At 39.8% G+C, this 12,378-nt stretch overlaps 1 protein-coding gene across 1 annotated transcript in view; it reads right to left on the bottom strand.

The window, feature by feature from the left end:
* Nucleotides 1–12,378, bottom strand: part of RUVBL1 (RuvB like AAA ATPase 1) — a 19,878-nt gene that overhangs the window by 5,132 nt on the left and 2,368 nt on the right. The window contains exons 4-8 of the mRNA XM_006017770.3: nucleotides 8,785–8,936; nucleotides 7,170–7,259; nucleotides 5,771–5,920; nucleotides 4,121–4,184; nucleotides 1,665–1,863 (exon numbers count right to left, since the gene is read on the bottom strand). Coding sequence (XP_006017832.1) covers nucleotides 1,665–1,863; nucleotides 4,121–4,184; nucleotides 5,771–5,920; nucleotides 7,170–7,259; nucleotides 8,785–8,936 — 655 coding nt within the window. The remainder of the gene's footprint in view (nucleotides 1–1,664; nucleotides 1,864–4,120; nucleotides 4,185–5,770; nucleotides 5,921–7,169; nucleotides 7,260–8,784; nucleotides 8,937–12,378) is intronic.

The raw sequence follows: 12,378 nt of genomic DNA, 5'->3' as shown, positions 1-12,378 counted from the left end.
CCCTCCCCTTCTTCCCCCAACTACTGTAGTGGTTCATATTCTACATTGACTGAACAGTGCAAGGCATTCTTATAGTACAGAACCTCCAGCACTTGGTTTCCGGCAGGAAAAAGTAACTTCAGGAATTCTAGGTTCTTCTTGAAACAGTGAGGCTTTTCAGAAGTCAGCAAACTGAGCATGATCAGTTGTGACAACTCCGCTGAGCTTACGAGATCTACTGAGATCACAGCCAAAGATGCTATGCTTCTAGTAAACAATTCTACTTCCACTGTGGGTTATCTGATTGTTTCAGGCTCTACTCATCACCCCCCATGGGACACTGTGCAAAGCATTAATGAGAAAATAAACTTTCCTAAACATCTCCTGCTACATTCCCCAGTAGATGTCACTCTTTCACCTGAAGCCAGTTCTAGTGCTATTAGGATGCACTATTAGGATACAGCCATCTATATTATACAGGTACTAGGTGCACTGCTTGATTCTCCTTAAGGTTACCTATAGGCATATTTAAAGGAGAATACATCTTAAATCACTTGGTTCAACAGTATATGTTAAACATCTTCCATTTTGAAGGATGGAATTTAAAGAATCATAATTGCCCTAGACTGTGTAGGACTAATACTTGTTCTAAAGAATTCCTCCTCCAACAAATCAGATTTGTTGTTCCAGGGGGACTGCGTGCGCCGGACACTGATGTGTTTCCCTTTCATGAGGCAGCCAACACTTGCCTTTTTTGACCAAGAAAGCAACACAATATCTATCTCAAATGTGTTTAAAGCACTTATCACCTTGATATCTAAGTAACGGGGATGGAGCGACACAAAGACCAGATGCACCGAGTGGGTGTAACCAATAGGGGAGGGAGAAGTAGGGTACAGGCAGCTGGTTACATAGATGAGCTCTGTGCACGATTCGCAGGTTGACTCAATTAACAGATAGTAGCAATCCCTACTGGCAGCCTGTCTAGACATTATCAGTTGGCAATTTACCATAGGCAACACGATAGCAGAACAGGAGAGTGGTTTTACTGAAAAATTCAGTGTGTGTACACCTTGGTGAAGTGGAGACAGACAAAAGTGTGAAGGGGCTTATGGAAGAGATGGGCTAAGTGACTGGCTGGAGGAGCTAAGGAGGCCAAACCAACACTGTGACAAAAAAGGGTATAAATGGAGAGGGACTGAACTGTGAGAGGCCCTAAAGGCAAGAACAAGTATGTTAAATCCAATGCAACAGAGAAGGGAGAGAACAAGAGGGTGGAAGAAGCAGGAGAAAGTTATAACCTAGGAAGTTTTTAGTAGCAGTGTTTTGAATATTCCTGGAGAACATATATGTTTGGTGAAGGAAGCAAGAGAGGAAAGGAATTCTAGCAGAATGGCAAGGGAAAAGAAACAGAGGTGTGTCCCTGAAAACGAGATGAAAAAAAAAAAATACTTCCACCATCCTCTAACCTGCAGTCACCTCAGAATTAAGTGCTTTCCCTTTGATGCAGCCCTGAAGCAGCTCTCCAGCACTGATAGAGCTTGTGACCCAGCCAAAAGATTATCACAGGGGTGTCGGTACCAAAGATGAAAACATTTAAAGATCATAGTTCATTGTGCTGAGGCAGCTAATTCGAAGGATTAGACAGATGTGAATCATGCAGAATTCCGCTGCAGACACTGTACCTGATAATGCAGTTCCCTCGGTTGGAAGCAAAGATGACGATGGGCGAGATAGACGATTCCAGTGCTCGATGCAGATATGTGAAACATTCAATATCCAGCATGTGAACCTCATCTACAAAGAGCACACCTGGGACCAGCTCTGCAATGCCTTGATCAATGTATTTATTCACCACCTTGTTTATTTCCCCTCGAAGCTTGTCTAAAAAGCAGGAAAGAAAACCATTTTAGTTGTCCTGTTAGAGGCCTCTGGATTTACGTAAGGAACCCTGAGAGACTGAAATGGGTGCTACCTCTTTTCCAGCATTTTGATTCCAAACTGATAACTTATCCTATCAAGGCAAGCCTACAAAAATTCCAGGTGTGGACTACGACAGGCTAAGCTGCCAAGTTTCACAATACATCAGAAGAAAACAAACAGTAATGCAACTATAAAATCTTAATTGACTCAATGAACTTAAGTGACCATAACTGCAAAATAACGCATGCTGAAGGCAAAACATTTGAACTACTACTATGCTCTACAAGGTAAAGGGATCTGGCTGTCATCATGAAAACTCAATGCCCAGCAGTGGCCATAAAAACAAACAAAACATTACATGCACAAGGGACAAAATGACAAATAAAACAGAACATTGTGGAAACACACAGAACCAGTGATGTGGACACCCTGGGACACTGCCTGCAGGGCTGGTTATCCTGTCTCAAAAGGGATTTTGCAGAAAGAGACAGAGTTCAGATGGCACAGATGGTTAATGGGTCTGGAAATTTCACAGGAAGAGAGGCTGAAAAGATTGGAATGGTGTGTCTATTTAGATACAGAGATAAACAATAAGGAACATCAGATCCGGTTTTGTTTTCTCTCTCTTGCAACACAAGAGCAAAGGGACAATCAAAGCAATTATAAAACTGACAAATTCAAAACTAATAGAAGGAAAATACCTCCCCTCTCCCCCATGCCAACCTGTAGGCTGTGGAACTCGTTGTCACAGGGAGTGCCTAGCAATCAGGAATTTGGATTCGCAGACAGGGAGTATTTGCATGTGATATCAAACATAGTTTAAATTAATGCTACGATTATTGAAAAGGATGCTGTACCTCATTTCAGGGCCTAAGACAATTTCCAACTATAAAGCTCAGCATTAGACATAAACACAGAATGGCGATGCAGACTAATGCAGCTGCCTATACCACCCCCATCTACAGTGTCTGGTAGTGGCCATTGTTAGGGGGACACTGGGTGAGATGGACAGCAAGTCTGATCCAGTCGGGCAATTCCTAGTTTCTCAATTGCTATTTTTATCTTTGATGCTCATTGTTCTATATCCCACATACATATATCATCTACATTTGAAAAAAAGACCCAGATTAACGTAATGCACTGAGACACCAGACTGTGAGCAAGAAAAGAATTTTTTGCTATTCACCACGAGTACAGGAATAATCTGCTTGAACTGAGTTCTTACTTCTTTCAACTGGGATAAACCTCCTACTCACATGGCTTGTGAGGAACTCTTAAGTGATGTTAAGAAAAAAGTAACTTCTAAATCAAATGACATTTGACTGACATTTTCAACAGAAAATTTAACAATATGTCCAAGTGTGACTGGAAGGAAAGTTAAATGTGGGTTTTGTATTTCACATGTTGTTTGTATTCAAAGCAAAACACATAGGTCTTCAGCTTTTTCAGCAAACAGATCTCAAAGCTGTGCAGGCGGTTACATGGACAAAATTTAACTTCAGTGTAGATAAAATGACCTCCAAAGAAGGAATGCTTCAAAACAGCACCACTGAATTTAGGTACTGAAACAGACTTTGATTGGCATTTAGGCAGGCACCTATGGAAGCATCGTTTCTTTCAAAGTAAACAGAAGGAAAGCTTTCTACTGTAGATTTTTTTCCTTCAGTGATTTGTAGGAAGGCAGAAAAACAGCTCCTTTAACAGCATCCACAGGCTATTGCTATGGACAATGCTATAGCAAGCTGAATTCTTTGATTCATTAGGAGTCATCTTCCTACTTTGACAAACTGTTGTATAGTTATGTAATGTGAGAGGAAACGTACTGCACCTCATAACAAGAGAATTTTTGTTCTGTAATTGTACCAGTATGTCTCCATAGAACATATGGGCCCACAGCATTTCTGGAGGTAACTTTCTGAAAGCATGGGAGCTAATATTAGTGTCTGCCCGACATTATCTCTCAAAAAGTTGTTCACCAGTCAGGTATTACAAAATGCAATACATATGTTATATATCTCATTCCAATCACTGAACTACAAGTATCAAATGTATTGTCTTTAAAAAGCTAAGTAAGGTAATCATCGTTATAGGTACTTTATTCCCACAACATGCAACAACAAACAAACGCACCCAGATCTTTCAAATCCTTGGCCAGTTGGCCAAAATACAGGGCTGGGCTAATGTTGCAATGAGGTCATTGTGGAAGCAGTTTTCATACCTGTGATTTCTGTTTTCTTGGGTTTCATCAACTGTCCCATCATGGAAAGGATGTCCTGCCCACCCTAGATGAGACGGAGTTACAGTTCATTAGTGCATCCTTTGAACTGTTTAATGCAGAAGGTTTGATATAGAACAGACACTAGAAACTAGGATTTTATGCATTTCACTCAAAGTTAAAAATGTGATTTATTTGAAGCCCTTTTATAGTTTTTTCTAACAGTGGTTGATTCTACTCCAACAGTCCAACCCATTAACTACTTTCCTGGCATTCCAGGCACTATCCTTTTAACTAGAGGCTGTATAGACCCTCTTTGCAGGTCAGTACATTAGGGGAACCACTCCAGGCCCACAGCCTGAAATCCTTTTCTACAGTACCATCCACCTTAATCCTAGGTCACAAGAATGGAAATGGTTGGGGAGTAGAAAGACAGACTGCCTGCTTATAATGCAACTGTTACAACCCACCAACACAGGAGTGGCTGCATTTTGACTCTGGCACATCTTGTTTACATAGGCTAAATGGGAATTTTGTTTTAGAGGAGGTTATTTTGAAACTGGGCATATTAAAATGGTGGGACTTCTAATTGTGAGGATGTTGACACTGAAACTGTCCCTTTTCATATAAAAACCCACAAAATATCAGTGGTCTGGTTTAAGATATAGAGTGATGGCCTCCCACTACTGGGGTATAAAGAGATTTCCTCTTTTCAAGATTAGGGCTCTACTGCAAGTCACTGGGAACACAATAAAAAGTTATAAACCATTTCTAAAGGATACAGGGGCATTAACAGAAAGTACAGTGAAGTCAGACAAATTTAAAGGCCATTTATCAAAGTGCTCGCAGTTCTCATTTCACAGCCAACAAACCATAAATGCAGAGCAAAGGAAGTTAATCAGTATGCAGAAGATTTTAATAAATAAAGATGCTGCAGACCTTCTGGCTGCCGCTAGCTGACTTCTTTAGGCTTTCAGGATGGAAAATAATGAACTCTTTCACATAGCGATGGCAAATGTTACCTATAAAGATCTCATCTGTTGGCTTTAGCCATGAAGGGAATTTGGCATTTGGGATGAAGACTGTCTGGTACAGATTATGCAGTTGTTCCTTGAGGTTTTTGTGTGGGAGATGCCCCTTTTGATACCTGAGGCTCATGCTCCTTCTCATCTCAGTTTGTGTTCTGGCACAGTGCAGCATCTCTTTTTTCCCTACCTCTATTCTTTCCCCCTTATTTGCTTCTCTTCCTGTCACCTCACTTAGCAAAAGTCTACTTCCTGTGTATGATATAGGGCATGAGCAGACATGGGAAATATATTACAGCCACTGAGGATTTTGTGACTATATATATATATATATATATATATATATATATATTATATATATATATATATATATATATATATATATATATATATATATATATATATATATGCAAGACACAATGTTGTTTCCTCAAAATGTGCAGAGGAGCTGTTTGTAGGGCCAGCTGCAAAAGGGGTCTCCTCCTACGGAGAAGGGAAAAAAGGTGTGTTTTGAGGTGCTACTACTGCTCTTCCTACAGTGAGGAGGCAGACTGGATTTAGGGCCTGCAGCATTTCCAATCCCCATCCCCTGGATTACTCCTGAATCCATCTCCAGGCTCTTAAGTACCTGAGGTCTAGCATTGGCCACATCCAGGTCATGCAGGGTGACATCCTGAATAATTTCTTTTTTCTTGTGGACATCACCCTTTGGCAAGGGGACGTACTCTTCAGCTTCAAGGTCAAATTCTGTGGCATAAGTATCGCACCTGCCTTGCCTCTGAAAAAAAGGGAAGAAGAGAAACACAGGTATTCAGTTGGTTTCACTGCGAAGACCTTGAGTGACATACAGCTGATAAAGGGCTTGGCTCACAATTCTAGCCCTGACAAGCTCCAGCTGACAATTCAGAATATGTCCCATTCCTTGCTGGGCAACATGCATATCCTATCAACTGATCTCGGCTCAAAAACCTTGTTGAAAAACACCTGAAATTTTCCACAGTGAGAATATTCCACTCTCTGGCTCCTCTTCCTTTTACTGTATGCAATTCTCACTAAAGGACAAACCCAACAGATTAACTAAGAGATTGGAAAAACTGTTCAAGACTCCATTGTAGGTGGGTGATTTATTATATGATACAAAATATTATGCTCATCCATTAAACAGCAAGTATCGCTGTACACTATGTTTTAAATCAGATATGAAAAGAATGCTAACTAATGCAGTATTCCCTTCTACATGCATATATCTTGTGAAGAAAATACCAGAGAGATAAAAGAAAGATTAAATACATTGCACATTTCAGCTTGAGAAAGAAAAACCCAAACAACTTTAGTCATTCTCTTTTTTAAAGAAAGATGTCTTGGTCTTGTAGTAAAGAAAGCAAGCTCAGCCCAAGCAGCTGCAGTGATAGCTTTCTCTCTAGGTGACCTTAACCGTGAACTGGATGACTGCTCTCTTTGGATAAGTGGCATTTCTCCCACCACAGCTGCAGAGTCCTGGGCCTATCCTTAACTAGTTTCCTATCCAGCCCTGCCAGGTCAGTAGGACCAAGCCCTCCGAAGTGCATACACATGAACAGAGCTGTCCAACTGTGCAGCTCCTGAGGTGTTAATCTACAGCTTCTAGGCTTCTGGTTTGGGTTCCTGTCCCCATATCATTCTGCTTGTTCTACCAGGGTCTCTGGACTCATATTTCTTCTTCCAGTTTCTGTTTTCTGCCCCCACCCCTGGAGATGGGGTGGGGTAAGGCAGGATGGTATGACCTGAAGGACCAAATAAGTCCATAGCTAGGAGGTTCAGGCAGACCCCAGAGGGTGGAGTCACCCACTGCAGAGGGCAGAAGGGGAGGTGGCACATGGTATAGGGGCACCAGCAGTGTGCAGCAGGGTTGCCTATGCAGTGTGGTACACAGCCCAGGAGGCATGCAGCCCACACAACATGTGGCCAGGGGCCCTGTGGTCCCTGGCCACTCCAAAGTTGGACAGCCCTGCACTAGAGCAAGAGTGTCATTCCATTCTTGGCTTTACCTTGACAGCTCCACTGTTTGCTTCAATGTAAATCACATCCCCTGCTTCCACTCTCTCCTTCTGCAAACTTTCAAAGATGCTGGGGTCCAGCTGGAGACAAGCACACATATAACACAGTAGGTTAAACAGTTCCACTGAATTCCAGAATGACGACAAGAGAACAGACTTTAGTTGAAGTTTTTTAATTACAATAATACAGGAATTTACTCCTTTATTGCAATAATAAAGAATTTAGATGGTCACAAAGCCAAAAAAACAGAGGGAACCGATAAGACACTATTGAATCTTTATTATCAAGTTTACAAAAGAATACTCAAAACTTTATACTAAAATTTCCTTATTGACTTCACCTGCTATTTGAGGAAGAGACTCTATGACTAAGCTACATTTACTAAACTTTTATTTATAAGGGTATTTGAAATGCCTGATTTTCAAGCCTAACAGATCTCTGAATTCAGGAAGAGGATGCCATTATACTTCATGCTTAAACTGTTGGTTCTTAGGATGTGGTGGTGCTCTTTGGCTGTTAGTCAAACTTTTTTTAAAGGGTTGGCTGTTGTTCCTGGAATAGATCACACTACTTGACTATTCAGTGTCTTTCTGTAGTGATGTGAACCTTCTGTTCGATCTCTGCCATGTGGTTACGTAACTAGGCAAGACAGAAAATAGAAGAGGCACACACTTTTTTGCACTGCTTGAAGCATGGCTCATTTATTTTTCACTGTGAGATTCTCTGATTGTATTTTCAAAGCGAACAAAGGAAAGACAATTTTTACTAAACAGCAGGCAGATGTTGCTGTAAAGTCTCTTATCCCCATTTTACTGACAGGGAGAGAAAACCAGGCAGAAGAGGTAGAGAGACTTGTCTTAAGAAAGCAAAAAAGTCTGGGTCTAATTTAGCAACAGAATTCACAGGGAGTGGGGGCCAGAAACATGCTGACATCACTAGAGCTTACTCCCTTGATAAGAAATGGAGGCAAGTGATTAATGAAATAATTTATATTAAATACAGGCAAGATTTCAAGTAGCTAACCTTGACAATTCAGAGGGGTAATAATGGGAAAAAAGGGAATATTTTGCATTTAATGGTTAGGACAAATATGAGGTTGTAGTGGAGGTCAGGCTGAATATCGCATACCAGCAAACTGTACTGCCAGGCAGAGGCAGATCAGTTTGGCTCCCAAGCTTAGCCCTTTGTTCCACAGGGCTAGCAACGCTGTGAAACTGGCAGCATCTCCTGCAGCCTGAACAATCATTTTGGCTGTCAAAAGGGATATGTTTGTGTGTTGGGAGAGAGAAGACAGGGAGGAATGGGATATTTCACAGGGCTCCCAGATAATCAAGCCCCAGGAACAATAGTTGGTAGTTCAATGGAGAAAGTTTTCCTCATATAAGTCTTCTGGTTCACAGTAAGAAACACAGGTACAGTCTAACAGTTCCTGAAAAGGAACATGGGTCTGTGCTTGGTGACTGGGGGAAAAAATAGGCTTTTCCTCTTTATCTGGCAATAGGATGGAGCTCACAAACAAGTAAAATGGTAACCAAGTGCAACTAGGAAGTGAAACTCCAGATCTGGAACACCAAAGGATGGGTTGGGGAATCAAGTCATACATACCTTTAATTGCTTGGTTCCTTTAGCTGTTTTGAGTCCTATAATTACATGGCTAATTGTTTTCCCATATCCTCCCATAGGATTCTCAGTCTCACAAGGAGTTAACTCTGTGACTTCACCTTCATAAACTTCCTTGGTTTCTTTAATCCTCAGCCCTACAAGAAATTGTTTAGAGCAATTTCAGTGCATGCATCAATTAATAATTATATTTAATTATTCTAGACTCTTGTCATCTAGCATTCATCCTTGCCAATGACACCAGACCTCAGAGAACGTACATAACATATTATTTATAGAAATCATATAAATAACATATTATGTACATGCTACAACATTCTTTGTAGTACTTCCTACCTTGGAAAGTAGAAAACACCACTGGTAATTCCCCCATTGCTATATTATAAAGAGAATACATTTATCCTCAGATCACATGAAAGGAAAAGCTTAAGGATATTCATGCAGCTGAAGTCCAAATTGTAACCTACAAGTTCTGTAACAAAGCCCTGATAGTTCATGCTTTTGTCTACCCTTTAAGGGGTTTTGCAGAAAATCATTTTTCTTTATAAGTGCCACAGACAGAAGAGCCACACAACAACGTTCTGAAAATACAGATTAGTGATGCTGGTATATAACCGGGATTTTTATATTTTTCAGGGACTCAAAAATTATCTGCCAAACTGAAACATAAATATCTGTTGAAACTAAAAACAAACTATACTTTTATGTACCTTTAAAAATTCTAGTGGCAGCAACAAATTAAAACAAAAGGGCCAAAGAGTATTCTTTTTTATTTGAAGAGTTTCTAAGGGGTTAAAATATTTGATAGTGTTCTTATTTTTCAAAGTTAATGTACCACAGAAAAAACGCAGACCAGATATAGTTTAACAGACCCCTGGCTGCTATGCAAAACCCAAACTACTTCAGAGGGTGACATCAGAACCCACTGTTGATATGCAGATATTTCCATGCATATTTGCGTGTCCACCTCTGTATTTCTCAAGGGTTCCTACTGCCTGACTATCTGAATGCCTATTAACTTCTGTGACCACTATAATCAACTCATTTTGCAGGTTTCTTAATATTACAAGGTAAAGAAGCTTATAGCATATGGACAGGCTGTAATTAGATAGATGCTAGTCAATTTGTAGAGTCTGAACACATTAGAAATGCACAAAACTTTCCTTTTAATTTGGTTTTAGATTAAATACATGGATCAGGACTTTACCAGTAATTGAGAGCTGCAGAGAGTGAAAAAATGTTATTTGACAAATGTTAGTCTGTCTCCCCCTGCTGGACTTAGATTAAGCATGGGAATTTTAATGTAAAAATAAATAAATAAATAAATGTAAATGGTTTGATCATTCTTCTGTGGGATAATTTGTCTTTTTTATTTAAAATCTTGCAACATGCATCAGAGAATTGAATTACAGGAATGTACTTAATATTTCCAGATAATATCTTAATGTGCACAAAATAAGAAATTAAATCTCTGAGTAGCGTAATTTACATAAAGAAGATGGCATCACATTGAGAAGTTTTATAGATAAACTCCATCTGGTTACTCTTCTGCAACAATATAAATGGATTAGCATCGCTCCTTAGCTTTTAGGAATTTTATTTGGATGTAATGGGAGTGAAGTTTAATTTAAGGAAGGAAGCAAACTTGGAAGAGGAAGAGATGACCTAGGCATTTCTTGTACATGTATTTAGAAGCATAATTCCAAAAAGGAACTTGTAGGGTCCTGTATGTACTGGCTCATTAGTGGCAACTTGAGTAAAGTCTTGTTTACCTGTAAAGCACTCAGTTATGGGTTGGAGATCTAAGGATATTTTAGGCAGCAGTCATGATTATACTCATAATCATATTTTAAATTATGATTATACTATTATTATTATTTTTACTTCAACTGGGATTTACCATTAACTTCTATCAGCCTTTTCAGCAACAACTGCCTTTATATAGGATTAAGACCCACAAGTTAAAAAGAGGGGAACTCCACCCTCTGATCTCCTGATCCACTGTGTTTTTATGTCTCTTACAAACTGAAAATTCTCCAGTGCAGGCAGTAGGTGACTGGCATCCAGAATGGCACTTAGTATACAACAAACTCCAGAATCTCACATTTTAAGGAACCCCAATAACAGTTTTGGCAGTGTGCCCTTGACTTGATACAGCAAATCTAAAAGGAAACAGGGGAACCATACTGGCTACATTGCTAGAAAGCACATTAATGAGCAAGGCCCAGAACATCAGGAAAATGCACAGCACCGTTTCTGGTTATGATGGTTGCAAAAGGAAGGACTCTTGTTACATCCAAGAACAAGAAACTTTCTGAAAGACACTTGAGAGTCAGCTTATTAACTGTTTGAATCATTTCAGCAAACTTGAGGGGGCTAAAGCGAGTGAAAGTACTTTGCTGGAGTCATGAATTAGACCCTGCATCTAGTATGACCTATCACTGAGGACCCTCATTACAAAGCACTAAGTGAGACTCAAAACTGAAGTCCCACTTATAACCATGGTGTACTAACTTATAGTCACCACATGCTTCGCACTGTGGGTTACTCCCACTTGGAAAACTTACATAATCTTTTCTTGGAAACACTTTACGAAACCTTATATATCAGCCAACAAAGGTGAAATTCAACTGGTCAGATTTGAGCATGGCTGAAAACTATTTACATCATGAAAAAAGTGGGTTAAAACTTCTAAAATTGGTTTATGAGGATTTTTTTTTTTACAATAATTCATCAATCCAAAGGAATGTTTAACAATCTTTTGTGCTAGGTGAATCTAAAACGAAATTCAACATAAGGGACTAAAAGAATCTCCATCTTTCACTAACACCAATATTTGTTTAGATGCCTTCTCTGTGCTGACATCCAGGGACTGTGGAGTGCTAACAATGTGGCTGGCTGTTAACTAGAGAGTTAAATTATTGCTATCTCTACGGAATGACAATGTGGATGACACAGATTTCATTTGCTGGTTCAAATTTCCAAGTCTCTGACAGGGAACTTCATCACGTCAAGGAAATACTGCAGACTGCTCTCTCTCTGTCCCTAACTCCCCTCCCCCAAGCCCTAGCAACTTAACAGTAACTTTAACACTGCACACTACAGAAAGTCGCTTTCTTACAGAAATCAATAGGTCACTTTTGTTTGGTTGCTGCATACAGGTAGACAGGGGGAGAGAAAGAGAGAGAGATGTCTTCACCTTCCCACCACTGGATACCTAGTTGAAGCCCATAGCAAATCATGATATGAAAACAGGAAAGTTAACTGGTAATGTGTTCAATACTAAAAACAATTAGGCTATCTCCGTACAATCCATGTGCATGCATGGACCACTTCTGATGGACTTTTATCAGCTGTCAGCAGCAATCATAAAAGATTTTAGATACTCAATGAGGCTGTACTGCCAACTTAACTTTGTTCTTCCAGATAAATTGAAACAGAACATCTTAAGTAGAAAAAGCATACTAGAACTGAAGAGGAAGTTAACTGAATCCAATACTCATTTTTGTGGCTTAGACCAGTCTCTTATGCTCATCTGGAATAAGAAGCCAGGCTAAGTGTGGGATGCTTACGTTTGAG

The sequence above is a fragment of the Alligator sinensis genome, unplaced genomic scaffold, assembly GCF_000455745.1.
Source record: "Alligator sinensis unplaced genomic scaffold, ASM45574v1 scaffold839_1, whole genome shotgun sequence".
Taxonomy (NCBI): domain Eukaryota; kingdom Metazoa; phylum Chordata; order Crocodylia; family Alligatoridae; genus Alligator; species Alligator sinensis.
The sequence above is the reverse complement of the archived record's forward strand: the minus strand, read 5'-3'. Positions and strand labels throughout refer to the sequence as shown.